The 26,602-nt window shown below is 50.1% G+C and overlaps 3 protein-coding genes across 3 annotated transcripts; 1 reads left to right on the forward strand and 2 right to left on the reverse strand.

The window, feature by feature from the left end:
• Positions 1–994: 994 nt before the first annotated feature.
• On the reverse strand, positions 995–16,774 carry CSUI_000486 (spc97 spc98 family). The gene is made up of 7 exons (XM_068060720.1): positions 13,311–16,774; positions 11,459–12,538; positions 7,026–10,438; positions 6,387–6,847; positions 5,049–5,636; positions 3,383–4,149; positions 995–2,461 (listed from the first exon to the last, which is right to left on the reverse strand). The coding sequence occupies exons 1-7, from the start codon at positions 16,412–16,414 to the stop codon at positions 1,834–1,836; spliced, it is 10,041 nt and encodes a 3,346-aa protein (XP_067927312.1). The 5' UTR covers positions 16,415–16,774; the 3' UTR covers positions 995–1,833.
• A 1,814-nt stretch (positions 16,775–18,588) lies between these two features.
• On the reverse strand, positions 18,589–24,452 carry CSUI_000487 (u-snrnp-associated cyclophilin family protein). The gene is made up of 4 exons (XM_068060721.1): positions 23,465–24,452; positions 22,589–22,668; positions 21,001–22,063; positions 18,589–19,858 (listed from the first exon to the last, which is right to left on the reverse strand). The coding sequence occupies exons 1-3, from the start codon at positions 23,706–23,708 to the stop codon at positions 21,749–21,751; spliced, it is 639 nt and encodes a 212-aa protein (XP_067927313.1). The 5' UTR covers positions 23,709–24,452; the 3' UTR covers positions 18,589–19,858; positions 21,001–21,748.
• Positions 24,453–24,649: 197 nt separating this feature from the next.
• On the forward strand, positions 24,650–26,225 carry CSUI_000488 (dihydropteridine reductase). Its single transcript, XM_068060722.1, has 2 exons — positions 24,650–25,071; positions 25,502–26,225. Exons 1-2 carry the CDS (start codon positions 24,775–24,777, stop codon positions 26,099–26,101), a joined length of 897 nt encoding a protein of 298 aa, XP_067927314.1. The 5' UTR covers positions 24,650–24,774; the 3' UTR covers positions 26,102–26,225.
• The last annotated feature ends 377 nt before the right edge of the window (positions 26,226–26,602 follow it).

Here is a 26,602-nt window from a genome sequence, read left to right on the forward strand (position 1 = left end):
AAGAGGGGATACTGAGGCCCCCGAGGTCAGGAACCGGTTAGAGCAGAGCACGAACAAGGACTCTAGAGAATACCCTTTTCGAACCGGTGAGGTCGGTAACTGCGCCTGTTCCGCGCCGAGGCCTCAACTGTCTTGGCAGCAGTGGAGAACGCTGAGAAATGTGTCCCAGATTGCGGTTCTCTTCTGTTGCAGGTTTTGGTGGGAGCCAGCTTGGACCTGGTGCCCCTGAGAGTACTGCCCCGATCTCAGTGTATCGCACCTTGACATCACCGACTCTTGCCCACCTGCGGGGCCAACACTTACTTTCAGAGAAGCCCGATGAGGACCTGCCAGAATGGGATAACGCGGCGGATGCCCCTGTCGCAGGAGACGAGGTTCCAGGCCGTACACTTGGGACTGATTTCTCCGGCGGTACACCGGAAACCCCGGAAAAGCCTGTGTGAAGTGGAGTCAGCCGGTGCTTGGCGTGTCCGGATCGTGGGGGGTGTCTCCGTAGCAAGTAGCCATCATGCAGGGTTTGCACGGTCTGGGCTTTCTGACGGGCAGACACCGGAGTTCCGGAAGCAGCTAACCCACGCTTGAGAACCGCCGTGCACAGGCAGGTGACAGCGATATCAAAAGCTGAATGGGCCTGCTGCCCGTGAAGGTCTTCTAGAGCGCCGCGCTTTCATCGACTGTTCATTGGACCGCTCTTTATGAGGGGTCACAGATGCAAAACTGTAACTAGCTACACCTTATGCTAAACGGGACCACTGGTATCCTGTGCTACCACTGACAGGGAAAAGAGAGGGAAATCGTGTGTGAAGATATGTTTACAGATGCCGTGAATCTGTTCTTTGTCGGGACAATGTTAGCAGACTGGACACTTCATTCAAACAGAAATCTCAACACACTATCTTCGACCCGTGCAACTGAAGGCTCCGGAGGTGAAACTAGAGGTCAGGGCGACAAACGCGGCGGCGAGGGCGTCTTTTTTCTCGCTTGGCTCCGCTTGGTCTGGGTTTGCACAGATGAAGCCACTTGAACCATTCTGAGATTGAATGAGTGTTAGGTCATGAAGTACCAACTCTAGAACGGTTCAATAATCAAGAGAAGAATATTGCAGACGGAGTTGCCTCCAACAAGCTGGCCAAAGTTTTGCAGCCACGGACACGCTGAAGTGGCTGACCGGAGCTTGGAGTCCGTTCCCGCCTAAGCAACGGCTGCAAGTCCCGTGTGGGCTGCGCACTGAAAGGTCATCTTCTGACCTTAGTAACCCATCTGTTAGTCTGCCGGGACAGGCAGCGTGCTTGTGAGCGTCCTGTAAGCAGTGTTCCCAGTCCTGCCTCGTAACTGGCTGTCGTGCTTAGCCCCACCATGTCCCTTTTGCAGTTAGAATGTACTGCACCAACAGCAGGTTCTCCGTACAGTTCACTCCTCGACTGTAGTCATATCTCCTGTCGGTTGCCCGTTGCTCTGGTGCCCTCCACACTTGTCTATCTTTCCCTTCGTTCTGGACGTGAACGCCACGGTGTATCCCTCGGCCGTGACTTGAATAGCGGCTCCCCCGATACCAGTTGTCTGTGTGGCTCTCGGAGCACCCGTCAAGGTGTATGCGCAAAACCGCCTGACAAATGGACTCTGCCCTGAAAGGTAAACAGACGGCCCCTCTCAGAAGCTGCGCCATATCGGCTCGTTCACACCACAAACAAGTCATGCTCGTGGACCGCCAGAGATGAGTACACAACCGCACGACCCCCCGATGATTCTGCGCTCGACTGGAGCAACTCTGGGGCTGTGACTGAGCCGTTTCATCCCGCTTTCTTCGAAGGCAAAAGCAGAGCCTGTCTGACGCTACACCCCGCGCCTCATACCGACGGCCCGGAGCCCACTGCCCCTCGGTGTTGCACCAAAAATGCCTGATTCTGTATGCAGGAGTCCCGCGGCCCTTCTCGAGTAGAACTGATTGAAATCAAGTCTGAGTGTGAGAGCATCAAGAAGCTGCAGTGGCTCAAGCTTCTGGAGTGCCGACATGAGAGCTTCGCATGCGCCTTCGAAGTTCTTCTCAATCTGCAATAGTTGCTGGGCAGCCTTGACCCCCGCAGCCGCAGCCGCTCGTTCGACCCCCCGTCTCACGGCGGAAAGCTCTTGCTCTTCCGGGGTGGAGTCAGTGTTTCCCTCTCCCCCGCTTCGGTTGTCTCCGGTCAAATTTGCGTTTTCATTCTTGTCTAAAGGCAACTGCAAATTTTGGAACGAAGCTCGGACAACGGTGCTTCCCATAGTATTCTGCTGTTTTGTTGCCAGCATAGCTTGACGCTGGTGCGAGATTTCTCGGAGAAGATTTACCTGGTCTCGGAGAAGACATCTCAGCTGGCGTTCGTCTTCGTCAAGATGATCCTTGAGAGTGTGGAGAGACCACGACGCACGGAAGATATCCATCACATGCCTGTGAAGGGGTGCCAGTCGGGGAGACAAGAGACACCTGGGAACAAAGCACGCACATGCAGTTCGGTCAGCGATTTCATAGATTCGAAGATCTCAGCACAATGCAATAGGGCTCTAAGCAAGAGCAGACAATCGCCACGCACTTGTATACTTGCAGCTTTTCCAACCAGCGTCGAGACGACGACTGCAGTCGCACCATCCTCTCCATCCAGGATGCTGCTGTAGGTCCCCTCGGAGAATGAGCGGGGTTTGGCGCTGGTGTTGTGACACGAATGCGATGTACGCACCAGTTAGCACATAACGAACCCCTTCCTTTCCGCCACCACACAGCACCCACTAGAATGACGTCATGCAGATACATCTTCTGTTGCGAGGACTAACGCATACATCAGTCGGTGTTTGCCTCAAGCGTAGCAATGGGGAGGGCAAGGCACACACTCTCACTCGGAGCTCTGTCGAGGGAGACTCTGCAGTCTCCCCCCTTACGGTTTGTGTTGACACGGGGGGGGAGGGGGGCAATCCCTATTGACTCTCCACGGGTGCCAGCCAAGCAACGACAGTCGGCAAACTGCAGGAACGACTGCTGATTCTTTTCATGCCGCAAACCGGTCTTTGCCCTTCCGAGGTGAAACCCCTCTTGTGCATCGGGGGCTCAGCCGTGTAACGAATTGCTATCACGGGTCCGTGGTTCTTTCATTTATTCTCCTTCCCAGTGGTACAGCCACACCATTACCGAGCCCTGCTCATGGTTGTATGGGTTACGCCCTCTCTAGGCCATGCTTTTCGGCTCCGCTAGGAGTCTTCCCTTGCATTGCCAGCCCGCTAACTGAATGGCTTGCGTTTGCTTTGGGCGGGCATGCAATCTTGCCACAGTACATATCTTTTCGGGGTATGCACTACCACGTAGCACAGAGATGCTTTCTTTCCCTTTAGCGCTCGGGAGAAACTTGTGCGTTACCTGGTGTAAATGGACGCTAACGTTCGGCGATGCCTAGCGATGAGTTCGTAGACAGAGCAGCAGCTGTCTAACCCCCGCGGACTGTCGTCAAAGCGACGGGATTCACAACTACGTTTACCCTGCGTCCCCGAGGGATACTCTGGATCTCTGCTCAAAATTTCTAGTCCCCCTAGGTTTTCCCTGCGACTCTCCGAGTCGTCCGGCCGACGCTTGCGAGACTGTGCTGACGTCCCCGGATCTCGCGTGGCACACGAACGTGGTGATGTGTTCTTGAAATGAAATGTGGAAGAGGAGGAATTAACATCACCTTGGCGTTGTGTGCATGCGGATTCACCCGAAAGAACCGAACCCAACCGATGTCCATTCTTCTGTTTCCTCGAGCTGGATGACTCTCGTAGAGGAGAAGTCTTTGCAGCAAACCGATTTGCAGAGGCAACAGCTGCTTGTATCGACTGCTGTATGTACACACTCAGATCTGTCCATTCAGACTGAAGAGCGTCTGTAATAGCATAGGCATGGAGGGCGCCTACAACAAACTTCATGCGAATACATAGCCTCCACATATGTGTGTAGACACCTCCGGGAAGTAGGAAGTCTCTACTGATATGACTGAAGGGAGGAAGAGGCGAAGAGCGAAGGGTCGGTTGAAGTCTAACATCCGACTTTTGAAGACGTTTCAAACCGTGCCATACTTGATGAATGGAGTGTAAAGAGAAAGACAACAAGCAGAGAAACTGGAAAATTCTAGTGTAGTGACACCTTGCCTCCTACGGAGCAACAACAATAGCAAAACATAGCAGAGAACACAGGCGTCATCAAACAGCAGTTTTCGTCTCCTCATGAGAAACCCTCACAAACAGCCTTGTCCTCTCGAGTAGAACTCCCCTTCTGTAGTCCATGCATGTGACGGAGGAAAGGTAACATGGAGAGAATTGAGAGATGGAATCGTAGATAACAGGGTTTCACCCGATGCTGGTATGGAACTCCTTCGCTGAGATCTACTCAAAAGTTCGCGAACAATCTCTCGGCTTCACACTCCTTTTCTGCCTGGGTCAGTGGTTCGTTATCACTATCTTCATGTCTTACAGGTATTCTGGAGATGCTCATTATCAGTGTAGATACAATCATACCTCTTGCAGTCGACCCAAGACAGGAGAACAGAGAAGATTGAATGAGGTGCAGTTTGGATCGCATTGTTAAGACCCGGTGAACACACGACGATCACCTCATTCGCAAAGGTGTTTGGGCTCCTAGGTATGGACGCACCACTGGAGAGGCATTGGAAGCCAAGCTTTGAGCAGCAGTCCCTTTCTCTGATTGAGACTAATGGACCGGAGTTCATGCGAACATTTACAAGCGAATGTAACAGTGGAGATGATGTACACGAGTTTTTTTCTTTGGCATCCCATACACTCTGTTCTCGGTTTCTTATTCTTCTTCACACGGGAATGAATGCATAGAGAGACTTGATCACGCATTTCTATTTGTTGTTTCACTACTAGGTCACCTCTCTCTGTGAGACTTCCTGCCTTATATTGCTGCGAGATACCCTTGTCCCCTTTCGGGACGATCTGTTGGTTGTTACAGCCACCACGCTTTCAGTCTTTTCGAAAAGAGGTATTTTGTGTTTGTCTGTCTCTGAGATTTTAGTACTTGTACGACTTACTGGATCAAAGAAGAGAGTTGAAGGGAAAGGAACGCTCGGGACAACTTCAATGTCACCTAGCAATTCTTCCACGCCTTTATTACCGACACTCCGAACTTTCTTTTCTTCTCTCTTGTAACACCCCTGGGATACTGTCGCCCCTGTACATCCCTCGTTTCGATCACGAATTCGGACAGATATCTGAACCCCTACTGCTTTACAGGCTGTCCCACGCAACGATCTTCTTTCTCTTCTTTCCTCTCCCTCGAACTCCCGCCTTTCAAACTGAGATGAGACAACATCCCTCCCGCTGATATCTCTTCTTCCCACAAGTATAGAGGACTGTGCAGTCGCGAGAAGTGCATTCACCTTTTCATTCCAGTGGCACTGCATGTGTTCTTCGTCTTCGTCATCTTCCCCGTCAACGATATCTCTCTCTCCCGAGGACTCGATCATCCTAGATTCTTCAGTCGGAAAAGCCCTATGGTTGCCTCTGCTGCTGGCGCGAAGTCGAGAAATTTGCTTTTCCTTCGCATCTTTCTTCTTCAGTTCATGGACTAAGTCGACTGCAAACTGTCCCATCACATCTGATGCGCCAAAGAGAACAATCTGAGTGAGTGAGATGGGAGAAGAAAAACAGAGGGAGAACAGAGAGGAAAGAGATGAGACTGAAAAAGTAGTTGTCGTATCACACCGGAAAAGCAAACCACACAAGATGATCTCTTCTATGACATCTAATACATAACGAGGGACATCCCATGACGGCGCTTTACCGAGACATCGCTCATCCTCTGTGCCCCAGTGAGGGCGTGTATCTTCAGCATCTACAAAGAAAACGCATATATACATATGGTCTGTATGTGAAGAGTTGTTTTTTCAGTGATAAGGTCAGACGCACACACGTACAGCATCACCTAGCATGCATTAGCGTGTATACCCCACACACATGATCGTGTTTATATTTTTATAGGAGGACACCACACGTCTACTCATTGCTACTCTTCCTTCATAGCATGATCGCACTATGTTCGACTCTTTCTCACTCTACGTCCCCCCCCTCCCTTCCTCTCTCACTTCACCTAGAAGCCCGGCATTGTCTTGTACTCACTCGGCAAGAGGGATAAAGCTTTCCTTCTCTGTTTGGTAACACGGAAAACGACCTGTCTTTACTTGCCTGGTAGAACTGGGAGCTAATCATATCATCAATGAAAAATCTCTTCACTATTTCCTCTCTTCACTTAAGTCAATCAGCCAAGTCTAGACCCCCACCTCAGTCCTACTTTTGCTTGTAGTGTATCTGTTCTTATCACTTCGATTGTAATAGCTGCTTTTCTACCGTGTTTCAGAGGGGAGTCTTACTTGTCTCGCGATTTCAAGACATCCAAGTAAATCGAAGCCCTGCTCTGCTAAAACAACTGTTAACGCTACGTTTGCGACTTCCTGTTGGGCTTTAATAGCTGCTCCAATACATGTCCAGACACTCCGACTCAGTAGACTTTGAGACTTCTCGGAGTGAGGTCTACTTTTTCTCTGTTGAAAGAGATAAACACCTTCTTCCCCATTCAAGATAGAAGTGGCTTCTTCCTTCTTTTTCTCATCTCTCTCCAAATCATCATGAACAGGAAACCGCCGAGTATATGCCGCCTCCTCGGTGCTATACGCACTACGTGGACTGACCGAGGGAGCCGTCGTAGGCGTGTGTCCCTCACCGGCCCCTACATCATAGGTATGTCCGTCCTTGTCATCCAGATTCATCTTCAGCATCAGCTTCTTCTCGTCTTTTGTAATCTCCCTATTCTCTTCAGAAACACTGTTTGCTCCTACATCAGAAGAAAAGACAAAGCGAAACCCCTTCATCGGAAATGCGCTTGACTGGAGAGAAGGCATCCGATTTCATGAGGAGAGAGACACGTACTCTGGAACTTAGTCCTACCGTGAGAGGTACGTCACGTGCAAATGAAAGGATAATAGACTTCCTTTCCTGTGGATCCGGCTTACCTCCTTCATTGACCGTAGATGCTTTGTCTTGTGTAGTTGGTGAGGACAAGGAATCTGCTTGATTCTCCGGCATCCTGGGAACCTTTTGGAGTGATACAACGAGGGTGCCATCGTCTTTCGCTGTCCTCATAGTAACAACTCTCTCTATCTTCTTCTCCTCATCAGTCTTGTCAAGAGCACCACCCCCCCTTCTTTCATCACCCACCGCTAACGTCGATGCTACCCGATGAATCTCGGTGTCTCCTGAATTCTCTGTCTGTCCCTCCTTTGGGTCTCCTTTTTCTTGTGGTCTCGTCCCTGAAGACGTCTGTCCCTCACGCAGAGCTTGGGTGTCTCCAGGTGTCTCCTCAAAAATTATACCCTTCTCTGCGCACCTCGCAGTTAATTGAAGATGACTACGATCTTGCAGTGGCTGTATCACATCTCCATCCAGATTGTGAGACATCTGACTCTCAGGATTCTTTCGTTGGTTTTCTTGTGCACCTTGGGAAAGAATCTCTCCAATCGTAGCATTACCTCCGGGTGGCTGAAGTATCTTCACCCCACCCTCGAAACTACACCTAGTGGGTGTCAACTCAGATCGAATTAATCCTTCTTCTCGTCTCCTTTTCTCATCTTGAGGTGAAGAGAAGTTTTTTTCTAGTCGATTCTTCACCATGGTTGCAGCTATTTCTGCTTGTTCCATTGCCTTAGTCACTGTATCGACAGCTGCTTGAGCAACGTCAAGCCCTTTGTTCAATCGCATCTCTTGAAGCTTTGACGATGAAGGTCGATGTAGTCTCAGTGAACGTGATGCCTTCCCTCCTTTGGTATAGAAAGGAGACCCTTGATGTGAAGCATCTCTTAAAGATTGTTCTCGAAGCTGTTGCTGTCTCTGCAGCTCACGAATCTCCTGGAGTTGCAAATCAAGTTGTTCAAGTTCTAAACGCTGAAGCCTTAATTGGCTTTCTAGGAAACTCTTTGTCTCTTCATATTCTTCTCGATGATGACGTTCAGAGGGAGAAAGATGAAGAGAATCACGACTTCCCGGAAGTGATGGTGATGCCACCATTCGCCCCCCAATCTTCTTTTCTTCTTGTTGAGACGACGCAGCCACCACGGCCCTATCTTTGTTTTTCTCCATCAGTTGTGTATCTAAGAGGGCGCGTTGTCCAAGTCTCTTTTGACGATTGATTTCTCGGAGAAGTTGTTCCGGACTATTTATTGACTCAGGATCAGCAAGAGCAGCTGTGGCAGCGAGTGAAAGATATCGACAGACACGAGCGCGCTGAAGTTGAAGAAGTTGGTGCTGCTGATGTAAACGCACTCGATGTCTTACAAGCTCACGTAGTTGCTTTGTCTCCTCTTGTTTCGCTTGCTGAAGTAAGAGATACGATGCTTCTTCTCTTGCAAGATAATACTGCACACGACTCATGGCTTCTGCTTCAATTACACTATAGGTACTTTCAAGATGACGGAGAATGGTATAGTCAAGAGAAAAAGAAATTAAGAAATGAGAATTGCTCCCTTGAGACAAAGAAGCGAATACTCGATGTCTAGATTGCTTCGCTTCTTCTTGTCCTTCTCTTCTCTCACAGTCGCTTCTTCTCCCCTCTCTCTCAAGCCTTCTCAAACAATCTCCATGCATATTCCCATCATGCCTGCTGTTGGACATACAGTCAGACACATGTCGCACAGAGAGAGTATACACAGGAGGGCTCTCTTTCCTGCTAGGCGAAGAGCTTGCATTCATTGAATTTCCCCTCTGTCCCGGCGGCTGCGTACTGGAATGTCTTGAAGTATCAAGAGGAGAATCGAAAATTTGAGGGGAAAAAACAGGTGGAGAAGGACTCAAAGGGCGATCAACGCTAGGGCGTCCATCGAGCAACATCGATTGATCGCTTCTTTTCAATCTAGAAAACGGGGAGTCAAACGACTTCCAAAAGTCTTCAACAGAGACACTCGGAGCAGCAAAAGCAGGCATGGAAAGCTTCTCTCCATCATTGAAACTTGAGTTTCCTTTTCTTGACTCATCCATAGGCGCTACTATTTGACTGCTTTCTCTTTGTGAGGTGAATGTACGCCCACCCTGTGACAGTAGCCCCCCTGTAGTAGCAAGGCTAGCTGCCACAAAGGCCTCAGGTGAAGCGAGGAGAAGAATATAAAGAAGTAAACCAGTCTTATGAATTTCCTGCTGGAGCGATTGAAGAAACGGAGGAAAAACAAATTTGATCTTCGCTGCACCCCCAACCGCTGCGGCTAGCTCAGATGCATCATCTCGGCCTTCAGAAGAAGAGACGCAAGGCTTTCTTGCCAAAGTCGCAGAGGGAAAGAATCTCAACAGGGCTCCTTCTCTGCTCTCTTCCACACCTGTCAAGTCACCCTTCATTGATCGGCCAGATACTCTATTGCTCGCTACAACATCCCTTACAGTAGACGGAGAAAACATTGTCGCACTAGTGCGGTGATCGGGATAGAACATTGGAGAAGCATATACGCCGGGCCGTAAGATTCCCTCCGTTAGGAGTACGCTGCCGCTAGCAGCATCGGTGTACATACACCTACCCGTATGTGGAATGACAAACTCTCCACCAGGATCATGCAATGTCGCACAGAAACTCCACATATGAAGGAAGTGAAGCAAAGGCGTCATAGCTTGTCGAAGTAATTCAGAAGATATTGACCAGCATCTATGTCTCTCTTCTCCACATAGAGACAGTGGCGATCTGAAATCTACTGAGCGAGGTATCGAACTGAGAGGAAACTCGGGAAACATGAGAGCTTCAAGAGGTAAAAAGTCAGGGGGAGATCTAGTATAAGGAGCTTCAGCTTGTAAGGCAGCTGTATGATCGAAGAGCCATCCTAAAAGAGCCGATCCTCTAGGGAAACTCCACCACCTCGTTGAAAAATCCTGTCTCTCATTCGTCTCACACCTTCCTTCAGAGTTCAATCTTTCTCTCTCTTGTCTTGCATGGGTGAGATGTTCGTGGTAGTTCCACACGGGAGAGGCAGTCAGGGGGGTGGTAGACCGATGAGAGAAACACGAAGGAAGAGGACACGAACGACTGATCTCGAAATCTAGACGGCATACACGGCATAAGAAGACTAAACGGCTTTTCCATGCTTGGAGTGCAGGAAGAAGAGAGAGAGGAGAGAAGGAGTAACCGAGAGAGGCATCGGTTATGCCAAGGTGTATATACACCTCACCAGACAGCAGAAAGGTATCAAATGCATTCAGAATGGAGTCTAATCCAGAGACGAAGGTCTGCATAGTAAGACCTAGAGGAAAAGAAGAGAAAGTTAAGTTAGACGTGCCTCTTCGTTCATGAGACCAGACGGAAAATGGACATCTGGCGAAGTTCTTCGTTTCCGAAAAGGCTAAAGGACGAAAGAAAGCAACAAAAGCTCGAAGGCGACGAAGAAGACTCGCAACACTGTAAAGAAGAAAGAAAACAGAAAAATCGAGATTTAGTCCATCCTAGATAGAGCTCCATATGAAGAAAACCGAGACGGATATTAGGTAAACAGAGAGTTCCATCGACGATCAAATCCAGCGATAGTGAAGAGAAGTAACAAGAGTGCGTGGGCATTTCGTATTTAAGTGAGATCTCCTTGAAGTCGCTTGTCTCAGTTCATAGGTGTGGGACTCTCGAGCAGGGAAACGACTCTTATATGTAACTCACTTCAGGGAATGCACTGTCTTCTTCTATCTACTCAGCACCCTGAGTGTACCAAAGGGCCTAATACTGTAACCTCTACTCTGTTGTGGAAGACGACGAAGAGTTTTCATGAAAAGACCGATTTCTTCTACTCCCGACAGAACTAAAGTACCTATGAGGAGAACGAGCTCCAACCTCAGCACAAAGCCAGCGGCAGTGAGCCCGATGTAGCGGAGTCCACGCCTGTCTGATACTTGTCATCTGTAGGAAGCAGCAGTTCCACCGTGAGCCTCTTTACATCCATGAGCTTCCCTATGAGATTTGCATGTACCTCGAAGTTCTTCCGTACCCTCTACTCTCTCTCTTTCCTTTCTTCCTCCTCCTCCTCCATGTAAGCACTAAGGTGAACAGAAACGAACTCTGGATGATCTCCACATTCTTTGTTTGGATACTCCAGAACAAAAACGAGATCCACTGTAGAGAAGAAAATTCCCTCGGGTATGTGGCCGGTAAAAGTGACGAAGTCGTTTCTAAACCACAAAGTAGAAAGCCAATGTATACCGCTGCATGCAAAGAAAAGAACTACAGAGAGTTAACACCATGGACACTTGACGCAAAGTAAGTACGTCTCCCTCCCTCCCTCTCAGCGTGAAGTCTGTATACCAGTCCCAAGAGAGAACGCCCTCATATCTAACTTTCTCTAGCCAACCTACTGCTACTACTGCAGGTTCAAATCCTACAGTCAACATCCCCACGTGCAATCCAACTGCATTCTTCCAAGAAGAGAAGACTTACATGGCGACCTCTGTCATGACGGGCTCCCATGGATCTCTCCTTGTATGCTGTGTATGAAACCTGCCCGCTTCCTCAGCGTCATCCCCCTCCCCTATTGAGTTAGCTTCATTATCTTCTTCCCCGCGAAACTCTCTTTCTTGAGCACCGTTCTTTTCCTGATCTAGCTTTGTCCTACTCTTCCTCCTTCCGTGTCCACTTGACGCGAATACGGATCTTCTCTCTGTTTTACTCCCCTTAGAGAAGCTACCCCGAGAACTGAGTGGTGGTGATCGTCTCCTTTCGTTCTGCCGAGTAAAGACTCTCTCTTCTCTATTCGGAGAGCAATACTCCAAGTCACTACAGCAGATGAAACTGGGTCGTTGACCTGCTGATGACGGGCAATGGATGTAGAGAGAAGGAACGGTTCGTTCCTTTTCTTCTGCTTCTTCTCCATCTTCTATCCATGACAATGATCCCTTCTCCTCTGAAGCAAAGAGATCTACCGCAGGAGGTACAAAGATCGATGTGAGGTCGATTGTCATTTTCTCTCTTGTCTTACTGATCCCACCCTCCATCAGCCAGCATGTAAATGCTGAGTTCATGAAGTATTGCTTTCCTAAGACCTTTCGACCTTCAACTGAAGATGAGCCCTTCACCGAATCATTCCTATACACATGGCTAGTGAATGCTTTACAGATACAGCAGTGACGGGCTCGAAATAGAGTATTCTCAAATCCTTGCAGAGCTAGAATACATTCCTGAAGCCAGAAGGGGAGAGACTTCTGGAAACCAAGTGAAGAAGGAGATCTTTGCTCAGGGAATGAAGACGGGTCACCCGATGAGTGGACTCCCGTAGGACCAAAGACAGCGGACGATTGTCGGACTTGCTTACTCGAAATGTTCTTCGGCAAAGGTATCAGAGGTGCGGGTGGAGTCGTAAGAACCGCGGAGAGAGAAAGTGAAGGAGGAAAAGAAGGGCGAGAAGGGGTTAAACGGAGATCTTCAGCGGTGCGAGAAACTATGATAGAGGGGAGAGGAAGAAGAGAAGAAGATGGCGGATTCCCTCTGCTGTGAGTTCCTTGTGAATGCATCAAGGGGAACCTATAAAAAGTACACCACAAAGCTGAAAGCTCGCCCAGTACGGACTTGTGTTTCTTTCGTTGCTAGTGTGCCGCAGTAGCCGTACCTTTGCACATCAGTCATAGTCTCATACAGGGGGTCTGGAAGAAGCTCTTTGAAGAACTGGATCATCTTACAGGCAGAAACCGTCGCGAGATATCTTCAAAAGAGCTGACAACTTGTGAGCTAGCTAGCCACTACTTGAGGGGTTTGAAGTGTCTGGACGTGCAGACTTGCTCTGCTGCGTGTTCTACTGACTTACGAACTGGCCGTATACAAACGTTCAGCAAAGCCATAATGTCAGACTACTCAAATGTATTCTCATGCTGGAACTCTGTAGAAACAGATTCTGCGATGATGTAACGTAACTCAGGGAGACGGGTGCTCAGACCACTGCGTCTGTCTGATTAGGCTGCTGTCATTGATGAAATAGACTACGATATTCATCGCATAGGAAAAGGCAAGATGTACAATCCAGTAGAAACCTCAAGATATCATTCAAATGACACCGGGGAACTCTCAAAGAATGCACGCACACCAAGTAAGAATCTCCCCTTCAACCATCTAGATAACCCCTAGCTTCGCACACCCCCTGTCCTGACCGTGACTGTGAACGAGACTCGTCTAGATGGAAGACATGAGAAAGTGAAAGAACCAAGACTACAGAGATGTGCTCGAAAAGAGCTCGCAGTCAGGCGATGTTTGGCCTCCGGTGTCCTCACACCCGCGATAGATATAGTGCCCTTTGGCCTACCTGTTGATCAGTCCCCCGATTGTCATCGTTCCACATGCGACACTTAAGAAGGATGCTACTGCGCCCTGTGTCCGGGTGTCCATACACCTCATTGCCTCGTGCCCCATCCACCTTAGTCTCATGTGGTTCTCTAGTCCTTTCCCTCCTCTTTCTCCTATGGCCATCCCACCGTAGTTGATTTGACTTTCTACTGAGGAAAGAATGGTCTTCACTCGGGGATGAAGAAGACGGCAATCCCATGAAGCATACGTAGATGTAAGTATCTTGTTACATGCTAAGAAGCTGTTTTGACAACTTCTCCGTCCCTTCTCCGTTGAAAATGCTATGTCTGCCGCAGCCACTTCGGATTCTAGAATATCTAAGGGGTGAGTGGTGCGTACACTTGAAAGACTTGCTGGGATAGACGAAGTTTCTTGGAGCGAATTCGAGTGATTCTCGAGGTGGTGACCATTCATCCCCGCTCGAACCGCAACTATGTCGACGGGAACTTTCCTTGGCTCATGCTCTCCACGAAAGTATCCTCCTCTTGGGGTAGATGCACGAATATCTTCACCAACTGGAGATAAAGTGAAAGAAGAATGAGAATGACGGCTCTCCTTTGAAAGTGTGAAGCTGCCTTGATCTCCCAAGGCCTCTCCTCTAGCGTCAACCGAAGGAGCCTTCCGATCGGTCGTTTCTTCTTTCCCATCCTCTCTCTTAGTTTGGCCCCCCTCACCGGTATCCCCCTGGAAGTCTGAGAAAACTGTCTTGTTGTGCATGCCTTGTGAAGACAATTCCCCTTGGAGAGATGGATCCATGAATAAACTATGTCTATTTTGGAAAACATGTCCTCCAAAGAAACTAGGTGTTTCTTCATCGACTCTCATTGAAGACGAGGATGTTCTACGCGGTGAGTTGTGACGATCTCTCGGCCGTAGAAGAGACCAGGAGAAAGAAGGTTCTTTACTGCTTCCTTGTAGGTGACTCTCAGATATACGATCCGGGGGGTTGTCCGAAAGTCCTCTTTTCTCATCGGTGAGCGCTTTTGATCGATTGGTGAAGTGACGACTACGAGAGGCTTCCGGAAAGAAGTCATTGTGTACGGGAGGGGGATAAGAAGGACGACAAGAAGACTGAGAGAATGCATGAGATGATAAGATAAGACTTCTCTGGTTCTTCACTAAGCCATTCATCGAAACAGCGAAGCGATCTTTTTCAGGATTCAGAGGAAGTGGTGAACCAACAGAGGAGACGGAAACTCCAAGGGTAGAATAGGAGGGACGAGAAGAGGTGTCGCCACGTCCTAGGGGGACTGGGGGACTAGATGGAGAAGTTGACAGAAGGAACGGACACCTTGAAGTGTCTGCTGACGTAGGATCGTAGGACGAGGGATGGGAAGAGTTCATTCGCGCTTGAAGCGCAGCTAGACAATCGGACCTGAAGAAAGAAGTACTAGATGAGGGAGGAGACGTATGTGTCCCCGGTGTATGTACACCAGAGGGACGAAGGTATGAAGAAGATGTATCTGTTTCAACCGGAGGAACAGGTGGAATTCTGTTTGACAAGGGAAACCTGCAGCTTTCGGAAGGTGAGATCGAGCTTTGAAAAAGTGATGCCACCGAACGGGGGCAGGCAAACGCTGAACACACCGGACTACCTTGAGGGAGAAGGGACGGTGTGGAAGACGAGGAGCGACTACGTAGTGAGAAAGAAGAACCCCTTTTCGAAGCAGAAAGATACGTGGGGGAAGCGGAAGAAAGAGGAGGAGTAGAACGCCAGTCACGAAAACAAGCAAATGCGCTTGTGTTATCCCTGCTGGCATCTCCTTCTTCCTGGGCGGGATCCTCCTCTGTCGATGCTACGTCTTCGTCGGACGCTGTTTCACTTGATTGTTCCCCCGGGAGCTGAAAAGTTCTTTCTTGCATTTCAGCCGTCTCCGGTGAGATCCCTGTAGCTTCCACTCCACCATCCCTTCTTGTCTCCTTAAACGTGTCACCATCATTCTCCCTCAGGTGCAGTCCCAAGCGTTTTGCGGCTGAATGGATTTGCTCCTGCGTCTCAGGTGTATGTACACCCCAAGCCCTCTGGGACACTCGAATTCCTCCAGCATTGCCTCCCCAACAAAGTGCTTCTTCTCTCTTCTCATCTTCTTCATAGGAGCCAAGAGGGCGCCGGAGAGTTCCACGCAAAGCCCTCTGGTCTAACTGGGGCGTAGACAGAAAAGCCGCATGTAAGACTTGTCTCGAGACTTCCGACGCCCTGCTTCCTTCGACTGTCGGCCCGTAGGGCAGAAAACAATTGCTTCTAGAGACTCCTTCTTTTGTCTGGAGTGCCGTGCTAGAAACGGGTCTTGAAAGAAGAAGGAGAAGAAGCAAAATTCTTTCATGTTCCTTCAGAAGGAGACATGAAGAGGTTGTCCCGGCTTCCCTGTTATCATTTAAATGTGTGCAGCTTATACAATTCTTCACAAGGCCTCTCGACCGAGAAGAACGGAAAGAAGGCCGGAGCGAAAAGGAAGTCCGAGTAGGAAACGATTTCCTATGACGGAAAACGTCAGTTAGGAGAAGAAGAGCGGCACCTTCTTCCTCTTGGCCGCACACGCGCAAGTGCTGACTCCATTCATACACCCACAAGGACAAAGAAGACGACGAATGGAGAGGTCCTATCCCTGGAACTGTCTCGCTCTTTGTCTCGACATCTTCACGAGAAGAATGGCGATGTCTCAATGACGGGAGAAGCAGAGAAGTCCAAGCTCTCTCAAGCATGCGAGAATAGAGAATGTCTCCAACCGCAGCAGAGTCGGGCCGTGAGAATGAGGAGAAAGTCGAGGGACAAGAGCGGAAAGACGAACAAGCCCCTTCTATCTGTTCCCTACTAAGCTGGTGCAGAACGAGTTCACGTAAAAGCGAGGGAGTCGAACGGGGTCGCATGCACAGAGAAGAATACAAATAGGTTCCAGAGATCTGAGAACAATACGACGAACGCCTGTCCTTTCTCTCCTCTATTGTAACTTTTCTCCCAGCCCTGCGGCCTGCCCGCTGACACACCTCCATGGGGAGTCCGTCCTTTGTCTCCTCTGTGTTCTCCCCTTGTTTGGTGACTGCCCGAGCTGCCGTCTCTTCCATCTTGCCCTGATCCCTTCTCTCGAGTTGTAGACAGCCTTCGCGGCTGCGGCTCCCAGGATGAAGAGAAGAGAGAAGTCTCTCTCCTTTCCTGCCTGTCGTACGGCATGTTGCATCGAATCAACCGGAGCGTGTACTCTAACCTCACCATCCTGAAGGGGCATGTCCACATCCCGGTGTGCTCTCATGAATCGCGTAAAGACCCATTGCCCTCACCTGTCACCTGAATGGAAGTGGAGGCGTGCGGTGTCTCACAATGACGACGTAGTGCCTTCATATCTAGTTGACAAGTACGATGAGAAAAGAAGGCGAAGGAAAGCCCGCCCGACAGAAAAAAGAACCAGCCGCACGGGAGAGACAAGGAAACCCAGGATAAGCGCCCTCGAATACACTACAGTCGCGTAAACCCAGGTCTACTGCTACATTCCAGAAAGCCTGAAAAGTGAGATGCTATTCGGCAGAGAAACCAGGACGAAGATAAGAATCTCGCCGGCAGGCTCAAGGGGAGGAAAGAGTCGGCGCATGCATATGTTGGATGTATGAGACGTGAGAGACAGTTAGCTCATCAAAGCTGGAGCTCTGGCCACAACGAAGGTCTTGTTCTCAAAGAAGAAGAGACACACACTTTCCTCGAGCAGTATTGTGTGAAAACACCCTGTATTTTATAGCCGTAGACGTGAGAGACACCATGAGTTATTTGGTTAAGTTTCATCGCATGCAAACGACGGTAGAGGGCGGGTGCTCGGTAGTTGGCTGCACACGCTGCAGAACGCCTCCTGCCGTAACGGAGAAGCAAGCAGCTTTGCAGGATGTGCTCGGTCGACGACCCGCACACAGGCTGACAACAGGAGCTCTTTTCACACTAGGTCGCAAGTGCTTTTTAGCCACCAGGCAGCGACGTCGGCAGGGCCGAACGGGCTTTGCTAGGTGCCCGTGCAAGTGTCTTGCGAGCTACTTTTCTCATGTGGCATCGCCTCTTTTCTCGACCTCGACAGCGTTCGGACCATAGAAAGAGAAAGGTGGTAAAATGGAAGGCAGAGCGGTCTGGCTGCGATAGACACTGACACTGCGACAGAGGCGATTGGATCGGAGCGCGGTGGGCACAGGGGAAGGGTGAATTCTGTGGCGTGCAGTAGTTTGTGCGTGATACGTCAACACGCCTTCGGTCAACCTCGCAAGCTGATAGCAAACGACTGAAGGTAGTTTGAATATGAGCAAACACTAACCCGCAGTAAACGCGTGGTCTTAATACCACGCGATCTCAAGAAAACTTAGTTCAGATGGACAAGCACGTGGATTCACGTCTCCGGCAGTCCACTGAGAATATTCCTGGCTTGGTTTTCCCTCTACAAGAGCTAGGGCCACCACCGTGGACTGAAGGCGAGTGGGCAACGAGTCTGCCGAGTTGGGCGCGGTCTCTCTCCTAAGGACACATAACACGGGGCTCTGCTTTTCGTGCCCGTTTGTTACCTTTAGCCGATGTGCTTCCAGCCAATTCCGCTGTAGCTCTTCTCAACTGTCGGAAATGCATAGCAGGTATCGTGAGACTGAGTCCGTTTGCCCTAAGGAGCATAAACTGACGGTGTCGGAGGAACCGGTGTGGGCGTGTGCAAAACTTTCCTGGTTAGTGAGGCCACGTGAAAAGACAGAGCTGCCCTTAGTTGTGGGTGTTGGCGCAGGTATCTATTCCTCGCTCTTCAGTGTACTGGTAAACCTCTCTTTCTGAGTTCTGTACACGGCAGCTCAATCAGTAATGATGCACGTCTCCGGCCTCTCGGCTGTCGCGGCAGCAGGCGGATCGTCCACGCTCTCTTCAGACAATCACGCGAACGGCCCCGATAACGGCTCAAGCAATGGGAGCGCCCGCTCATCGCTTGCTGATCCTCTGTTCTTGACTTTTTATTCGGTTTCGGAGGAGGAGACACACGCCCTCTTGGCCGCTCTCGATTCTCCTTTCTTCCGTAAGGGAAAGTTTCCTGCATTCGAGGGAACCGCGGCTGGCCCCCTCCAACTCCAGGAGACGATTCCGAGTCCTGAAGCTGCACTGCACACTGTTATCTCAGAAAAGCTGAAAATTCCAGCTCTTCTTGAACGGCTAAGGGCACTATCCATGCCCCCTCCATCAACGCCTTCAACCAGTGGCCCTTCTCCTCCATCCTGTTCTCCTTCCTCTCTCTCTCCTGCAGTGGCAGCCGCCGTGGACCATAGCGGGTGCCCGACAGACGCTCTCAACCCGGCTGGTGGAGCTACAGTCGTGAAAAAAGACTCATGCGTTGAAGGCATCTCAGACAAAGCAGCAGACTCGTTGTCCCGTTCTCAGACAAAAGGGGAAGGAAACGGGAAACAACAACTGTCCGAAGGCAACCCCAAAACACAAGTTGGCTTGCCGCGGCCGTCTTCTCCAGCGGAAAAAAGAGCTTTAGTCATAGGTCCCGAGTCAGCTGACCCGACAGTTCCGTCTCTTCACCAAAATCGGCGAGTGTCAAATACAAGTGCGGCTGGAAATCGCCCAGGGATTCTAAGGACTGGGTCTAAGAGCAGTCGAGCAAGTAGCGCCAATAGTACGACTGCGGACAGGCCAGGTGCGGTGGGTTCAGCCCACGACGGCGAAGGCCTTCCCACGACGACCTCCGCAGAGAGGGAGTCTTGTTCTTCTGAGGACAGCAGAAGACAACTGCAGCATGCGATAGTATGTGACCTCTTTTTGAACGCGCTCTTTCTGTGCAAGGAAGAGGAGTTTTCTCCCGAAGCAACTTCGACGTTTCTGGGTATTTTGAAAAAGACTTTAGAAGATTCTATGACGGCTGAGATGAGCGCAGCGGAATCATTCAAAGCGTTTAGAAATCTTCTTCTGAAGTACGCCATTCAACGCCCACCCCTGTCTATCAAGGTCTTTACTGTACGTACACTGCAAACCGTCATGAATCACGTTGTCGAGACATTCTACCGACACTACCAGCTGTACGTACACTGCTTTGTTCCGCTGAAGCATCTTGTCCTTCAGCAGACTCCCACAGTCATTCCACCCCGGCTTCTCAGGAGTGCTAAACCCAAGAAAACCCCGCGGAACTGTGAACCAATCCCGAACCTTGGATCGGGTCTTGAGGCGATGCAGGATTTCCTCAAAGACTTGGGAGATGATACAGACACGGCATCATTCACGAAAGATCAGCTGACACCGGGAATCCTTCCTGAGTCCGAGTGGAATGAACTGCTGTGGGGAGAAGAGGGCGACGACGAGAACGCGGCTGATCCCTTCTCTTCCTGTAGTGGTCTTGCGGCGCCGAAGTAGACAAAGTAACAAAATTGCTACAAGGGCGGGAATGTGGAGAGCTCGTGCCGCTTGTAGCGATACTCACCGTGTCGCCTTATTTGTATCCTCTCTCTGTCTCTTCTCTTTCCGTCGTGCCAGATGACTAGCGTCTCTTTTGTTCACCCGTGACCTGCCTGCGAGTCCGCAAACAGAGAGAGGATTCCAGGGTACAGGAAAGGGACTCAAAGCATGAGGGAAAAAAAGAACTGAAACAAGCAAACATCCTAGGTGAAGTGTTGGCTGCGCTCCGCCCCCTCAGCCCGAATATTTTTGCACATACACTTGTACATGTGTGCACCAAATTTCATAAGCTGGCCTGTGAACATCTATTCGTCGTCGCGCACCCTACGATGACCTCCGGAAGTAACGAGGATCCTTGTGGGGACAGGTTAACAGTTGATGGCCAGCACGAGTCTCGATAGATCGTCTGAAGAGGCAAAAAACACTCTGAAAGTACTACACCAAAGACTAGGAACGCCTTGGGGCAAGGCCTTGCTTCGCCGCATGATCGATGATAAGCTGTAGTCCTACAGAATAACGGCCGTGCAAAAAGGTGCGAACGTTCTCTTTCTTGGCCACTGACGGAATGTATGTTCCTGCTGGAATGAGTGTGCAAGCGTGTGTGTGTGTGTGCGCGCGCACGCGCGTACATACGAGGTTCAGTGTGACGATTCCGCTCTGGAGCTCTTCTGGTCTTTCCAGGAAATGCCACGTTATTCTCTCAAGATTATTTATGTCGACGCTTTCTGACTAGGGTCGCTAGATCTTGAGAGAAAATTGTGGCGTCAAAGGAATGAAACGCTCACAGGGCGGCCGGTATGCACGAGGACGATTGTGAATGTGTAAAGACAGCCTTTGGGCTACTTCGGGTTACTCAAGCGTCACACCCGTGTGTCGAGGACGCGCTCTCGGTGTGTGCCCAGTTAGCGCTCATGGAAGGATGGTCCCAGCGCGAACCGCGGCCGTGACGCAGCCCCACACCCATTTTAAAGAGACCGATACATCTCTCTGCCTGTATCGCTACGGTCTATTCTGTCTGCCTGCGACAACACCACTCGACAAAGACTGGGATCAAGCCCGGGCTGGGCTGCCAAAAGATATCGATGTTCCCCGACTGTTTCAAAGACAATTCCTGGGAAATAAGGCTCCTCAGAAGTATGCCTGGTCTTTTTCGACTAAACGGTTCGCCGAAGTGACTTTCAGCTACTTCAGAGAGGTGCGGTACCGTGCCTGTCAGTAGCCACAGTACACTGGGCTCGCTCAAAAATCACCTTACTCCGCGGCAGACCAAAATGTGCCCCTCTTCGTGTACCAAGCACAAACAAAGACGCCTCATCTGTGCAGTAAGACCAGTCCTTTCAGTTGGCAAGTGACAGAGGTGATCCATGTTCGGTGAAGGCTGTATCGACATCATGGCGTTCAACTCAGCAAGAACTTCGCCGGTGAGGCAGAATATCCTTGGTACGGAATGAATCAGGCGACAGAAAAAAAGAGACAAAAAGTGAGTTTAATTGTAGCCTTTGAGTCTTGTTTTCTCTCCAAAGTAAGACAAGCAATATCGTCTCCTCCAAGAAAGACCCCCCTGCCTAGAGCTTCCTTCAACAATACTTACACAGTACACCCGTCTGATCTCTCTTCGCTCTTGGTTTCCGCCAGGTGACAAGTACACCATACGACACCTCACTCTAGATTTTTAACTAGTTGCAGAGAAAAAGAATGAGATGCAGGTTGAAGGCCGAACAAAAAACCCAAGGGAAACAACACCAGAAGAAAAGATCTATACAGGTGTGTAGATCACATAAAAAAGCAAATCAATTACGAGATCGTGTCCCTCTTCTCCGCCCTCCCCTTCGCGATACGAGGAAATAGAAATCGAGAACGTCACCGAAATCATTGACATCTTCCCGCTCTGCTATATCGGGTAACATCTCTGCTGTATAGGGTACAGCCAGAGCGAGGGATACATATGTCTCAAGAAAGAAAAGAGACAACTATCTCCTTCTCTTCGGAGAAGTCCTCTTCCCTTACAGCTCTCCACACTGGGTAACAGTGACAGGCACTCTGGGTCGATTGTTGCCATCGACCGTCACATGCTCGATCTTTCTGACGACCTGCATAGAATCCTTCCCAAGGACCTGGCCAAAGACTACGTGTTTTTTATTCAACCAATCGCATTTACTGCATGTGATAAAGAATTGACAACCATTTGTATTAGGCCCGCTATTTGCCATTGAAAGAAGTCCGCTGCGGAAATGAGGAAGAATGAAAGCCTCATCAGGAAACGAGCTGCCATAGATTGACATGCAGCCTGTTCCATCGCCTTTCACAAAGTCTCCTCCCTACACGACACGAAAAATAGGAAGGCAACAGAAGAACCCATAAGTCTATCTTTTGCTTTCTTCACCTTCGAGTCTTTGTTACACCAAGTGAATGTACAGAACAATGGAAACTGAAGACCTAAGCAAACCTCTCTGTCTATATCTATGCATATCCTTTGGTATTTCTCTGCACCGTGTATGTAGACTCGGGGAGACGTACGCGAAACGCACACATTGAAGAAGTAGAAAATTCGTATCGAGACAGTGGAGACCAGAAAGGATTACGCACTAGAAGTCTTCAGAACGTGGATTTGAAAAGTTTGACAAAGATACATGTGCTTGGGACAGGAAAAAACATATCACAAGAGCTGGCTCTTTCATGACATCGAATGCAGTTGAAATACAAGACCGATAATGGAGCAGTATATACAGGAGCAAAATAGATCAAGAAACGTGATGACTTCGCGAATAGAACATCGATTTACAATAGACAGAGGGAAGATTGCTAGCGTACGTGATGCGAAGATTTCTTTTCATCTGTCGTACCTGAATCATGAAGTCTTTGATGATACGATGAAAACTGACGCCTTTGTATCCTATAGGAACCTGATTCTGTCGATACTCGCCTGTCACAACAGCAGAATCCAGGCACGACGACACATGTAGCCCGATAGGAGCGGCAAAAGAGACGCCGAAAAGCAGGACTCCCGACGTGAGTCTCCTTCACTCTACACTCATGATACGGAAGGAAGCTACCTGTCTAAAGCAACAGACACAATATCCTGCTGAGGATATCGATCCTGTGATTTCCTCTCCGTGTTGCTCCGGGAGAAGCAGCGATTGCTCCACCGAGGAATCAGTAGCTACAGGAAGGAAGATAGGCAGTAGAGATACGCATGCATATATACGTATGTACGTATGCACATGTATTAGCGAGCAAACCGGCAAGAGAAATGTGGGGTCCTCACTACATGCTTAGCTTATAAGAGAAAGCCAAGGAGACTGGAAACCCTGCCGAAGCCGAGGCCACGACCTGTGTGACAGGAACCCACAATGTTCGGGACTGACACGACAGTCTTGAATCGACTTCCCTTATGTGGGTGAGACCAGAAAGGAAGACTCCAACTCACAGGCCCCGTGCCAGTCTCACTTTGCCCTGTGCCGTCCTCTTTTCTTCCCTTATCTACCTGCGGCATTACGTTGGGACTCGCTGTGATCTCTAAGCAGAAGACGATGAGGCGAATCCGAACACACGGAGGGAGCGTGTCTTTGTTGACATCTACCCCACTTCACATGTAGTCCGAGCATTGATTCACAAGGCTCACTGACAGGCTGGCTGGTGATCCTCACGCAGCGAGTGTATATACATTTGAGCGCGCCTGGGTATGTACACGAGAAGCAAGTGGGGTTCGTCCGCCTCACCTGTACAGAACTGTCGAAAGTTTTCTGAGCACTTTGGGGCTATGTTCTTGAATAATTCCAGCTTGATGCGGCCGGCCTCATGCGTTCCAATAGAAATATCGAAGAAGACGACAGGATTATCTGGATGCTGAAGAGGTCTTGAACCACCCTCCATGGCCTCGGCATACGAAATCCCCGCGGGGAGATTGTTCTCCGTTACAGGAGCAGAGGAAGCCGTTACACTTGCCACCGGAGCAGGCGCCATAGTTGCGTCACTTCACGTACATCAGAGTTAAATGAAAACCAGAGAACGACGTTCTCCCGAGTAATGCGGTTTGGCTCCAAGGAGAGCGTTTTCAAGAGGTCGCGTTTTCTTCGTTCGCTGATTCTCAGTGCATTCGGGAAGTGTCTTGCCGGCAGTTGGGTTCACCAGCTGGAAGAAAGCATGTTTGCGAGACGAGGTAGAATGGGGTTCAGATCATGAGGAAAAGCAGCGGATTCCGTTGACCTGCGGAGATAAAACTGAATAGCTTTCTTCTTAGTTGGCAAGCAGACGACTCGTTTCAAGTTAAAATGGATGATTGACCGAAAGCACGGCTGACGACGGCAAAAAGCAAAGGGTACAGCGTCGGAACAGCATTCACTCCTGCACAGTTCTCGGACGCTTCGATAAAGGTCCACCAAAGATGAACAACGGGGGTGGCGACGACGGGAAAAGTCCGTCTGTCTGCACTGAGGAGCGTGGCTTCGATAAGGAAAGCACTCTGACCGTGTCCGGGGAAGACGAGCAGAAGGAAAATCACAGACAATCGTTACAAACTTTCTAGGTGATGCGTCTTAACGTGGGCGGGGAGACATTAGGTCTGCAGTCATCTCGCTCAGTCCAGAAGGAAATTCGAAGCCTCGCTTCCGGAGAGGAAAGACGGGACCACAGTACCAGTTCCGGCGCTAGAACAAGAAGACAGAAAGCGGAGTGCATCTCTACAGATGCAAAAGAAAAGTCTACCCTGCACACGAAAGTAAGTAAGCTGAGCTCTCCCTTGTAGTTTCGTGTTCGATGAGTCGACAGAGTGAAGACAGGCGCATGCAATGACAGGACCTGCATGTTTCAGTAACAACTTTGTATGCGATCGGACAGGAGAGAGGCAAGGGGGCGGCGGCAGTGCTCTGCAACCCATGGGAGGCTATAGTATCTATTTTTTGCTTAGCAAGACGATGTTCTCTTTCCAGTGGTCTCACGCTATCCAGCCTCAGGCAGGGGACATATTGGCGAGATTGATTTTTGATTCAATCGATTGTCCGTAGTAAATGCCTTTCCGTTCTGTCTGAAGATGTGTGCGGCCGCGGCACTGAAAGACTTCGGACGACGGAGCGTCCTCCTCTTCGGCAGCACGGGTGCCCTGGGAAGCGCCGTAGCTGACGCATTTGCCAGAGCTAACTGGAGAGTCATAGGTTGTAGTACGTCGGGCTCGTCCAGGAAAGGGAAGGACACGTCGAGGCTACAAGACCTACCAGGCTGCAGTCGGGCAGCAGTGACACCCTCGCCTTCTCACGCGTTTATCGAGGTCAAAGGCCTTTCGACGCTGTCGCTTCGTGAGCAGGGTGATGAAATTCTCAAACAACTTCAGGTACAGACTACACCTCGGTGCTCGTGCACTGCACCACCAGCCCGTCAACAGCCGTACGCCCTATTTTTCATGCAACGCGGTTTGGGCACCGATCTGTTATCTGCAGTGCTAGGGAAGAACCGCTTCCCAGACAGCTTTTTCGGCTACACAGTCGAGCGGCTTCAGACACATCAACCCCTAGTATTCACAACGGGGTCGCAAGAACTGCAGGCAGCGCTATTTGGTGAATTGGCCGTTGTCCCTAACGGTATACCTGCACAGGCTTCTGTTAGAGGGTCTGCCTAAGTGCACGGGAAAGTACCATGGTACACTTGAGTATTCTTTGTCCACTGTCGTATACACTTTCATAAGCACGACTGATGCGGATGACAAAGCCGTTACGATATCGCTGGCTGGAGGTTTCTTTCCTTTCTTTCCGGTGCGTTTGCAGCCCTTACTAGCCACGGGACCTCTGCTGCATGCCATAATCTGCTGCAGCGGAGCGTTTGCGTGCAGTCCTGTTGAGTCGGCCGAGTTCCTGAGCGAAGCTCAGCACTTGGTCCGGGCGAACTGCTACCCTTCGATGCTCTGCGCCCATGTAGCAGCTACACTCTTCAACTCTCAGCAGGAGAAAAAAGAGCTGCCTTCACCTCTAGTTGTTCTAACGGGTGCTGCCGCTGTTTCCAGCAAGACACCGACCCCTTCCATGATTGCATATGGCTGTTCGAAGGCCTATGTGCATCACCTAGTCCGTTCATTAGCCGCTGTCGCTTCAGCGAAAGCGGCAGGCGACACAGCGGAACGAGGAGAGCGGGCAGGTCCTTTCAGAGTTGTTGGCATCCTGCCCGAGATGCTGGACACACCAGCAAACCGCGCAAGTATGCCCGACGTGTCAGCAGAGCAGCGAAGCAAAACTTGGACGGAACCAAAGGACATTGCGGAAAAGCTTCTTCGCTGGGCTGACGGAGTGGAAGAGGCAACGAACGGCGGGATTTACGTCGTGCGTACAAGAGAAGGACAAACGCAGTTTGTCCGGAGATGTGACGAATAGCATCTCAGAACAGGGAAGTACTCCTGAGCTCACGCTCTGGGCTGAGTACTGTTCGCTCTGCAGTCTGGGGCAGCCACCAGAACTGTATCACTGGATCTGTGTGTGGGCCAGAAGCCACCATGAAACAGGACCAGAGCGTCAGTGTGAAGTTTCTGCTCAAGGAACAATCTCACGGACTTGGCTCGTTGTAAACAAGTACACTGGGCAAAGTTCAGTGAAAAGCGCGGGAAAGCGTTAAGGTCTCGTGACGCCGTGCACTGACTTACCGGATTAACATGGTAGAGACAGCAGCTAGTCTGGCTAGAAGCCACTGGTTTCAGCGGCCAGATCACACTCTGAAGGAGACCGATCAATGGCTGAAAGAGTGGCTACTGCCCATCCTGTGTTCTTAGAGGCGCAAACACTCGCATCCTCATCTCGCGGACTGGCGTGTTCCCTCCTCCGGAGTTGTTTGTCGTGTTCCTCTCACCTGGATCAGCGTCCCCTCTTGGGGTTCAGTCC

The sequence above is a fragment of the Cystoisospora suis genome, assembly GCF_002600585.1.
Source record: "Cystoisospora suis strain Wien I chromosome Unknown contig_186, whole genome shotgun sequence".
NCBI classification, from domain to species: domain Eukaryota; phylum Apicomplexa; class Conoidasida; order Eucoccidiorida; family Sarcocystidae; genus Cystoisospora; species Cystoisospora suis.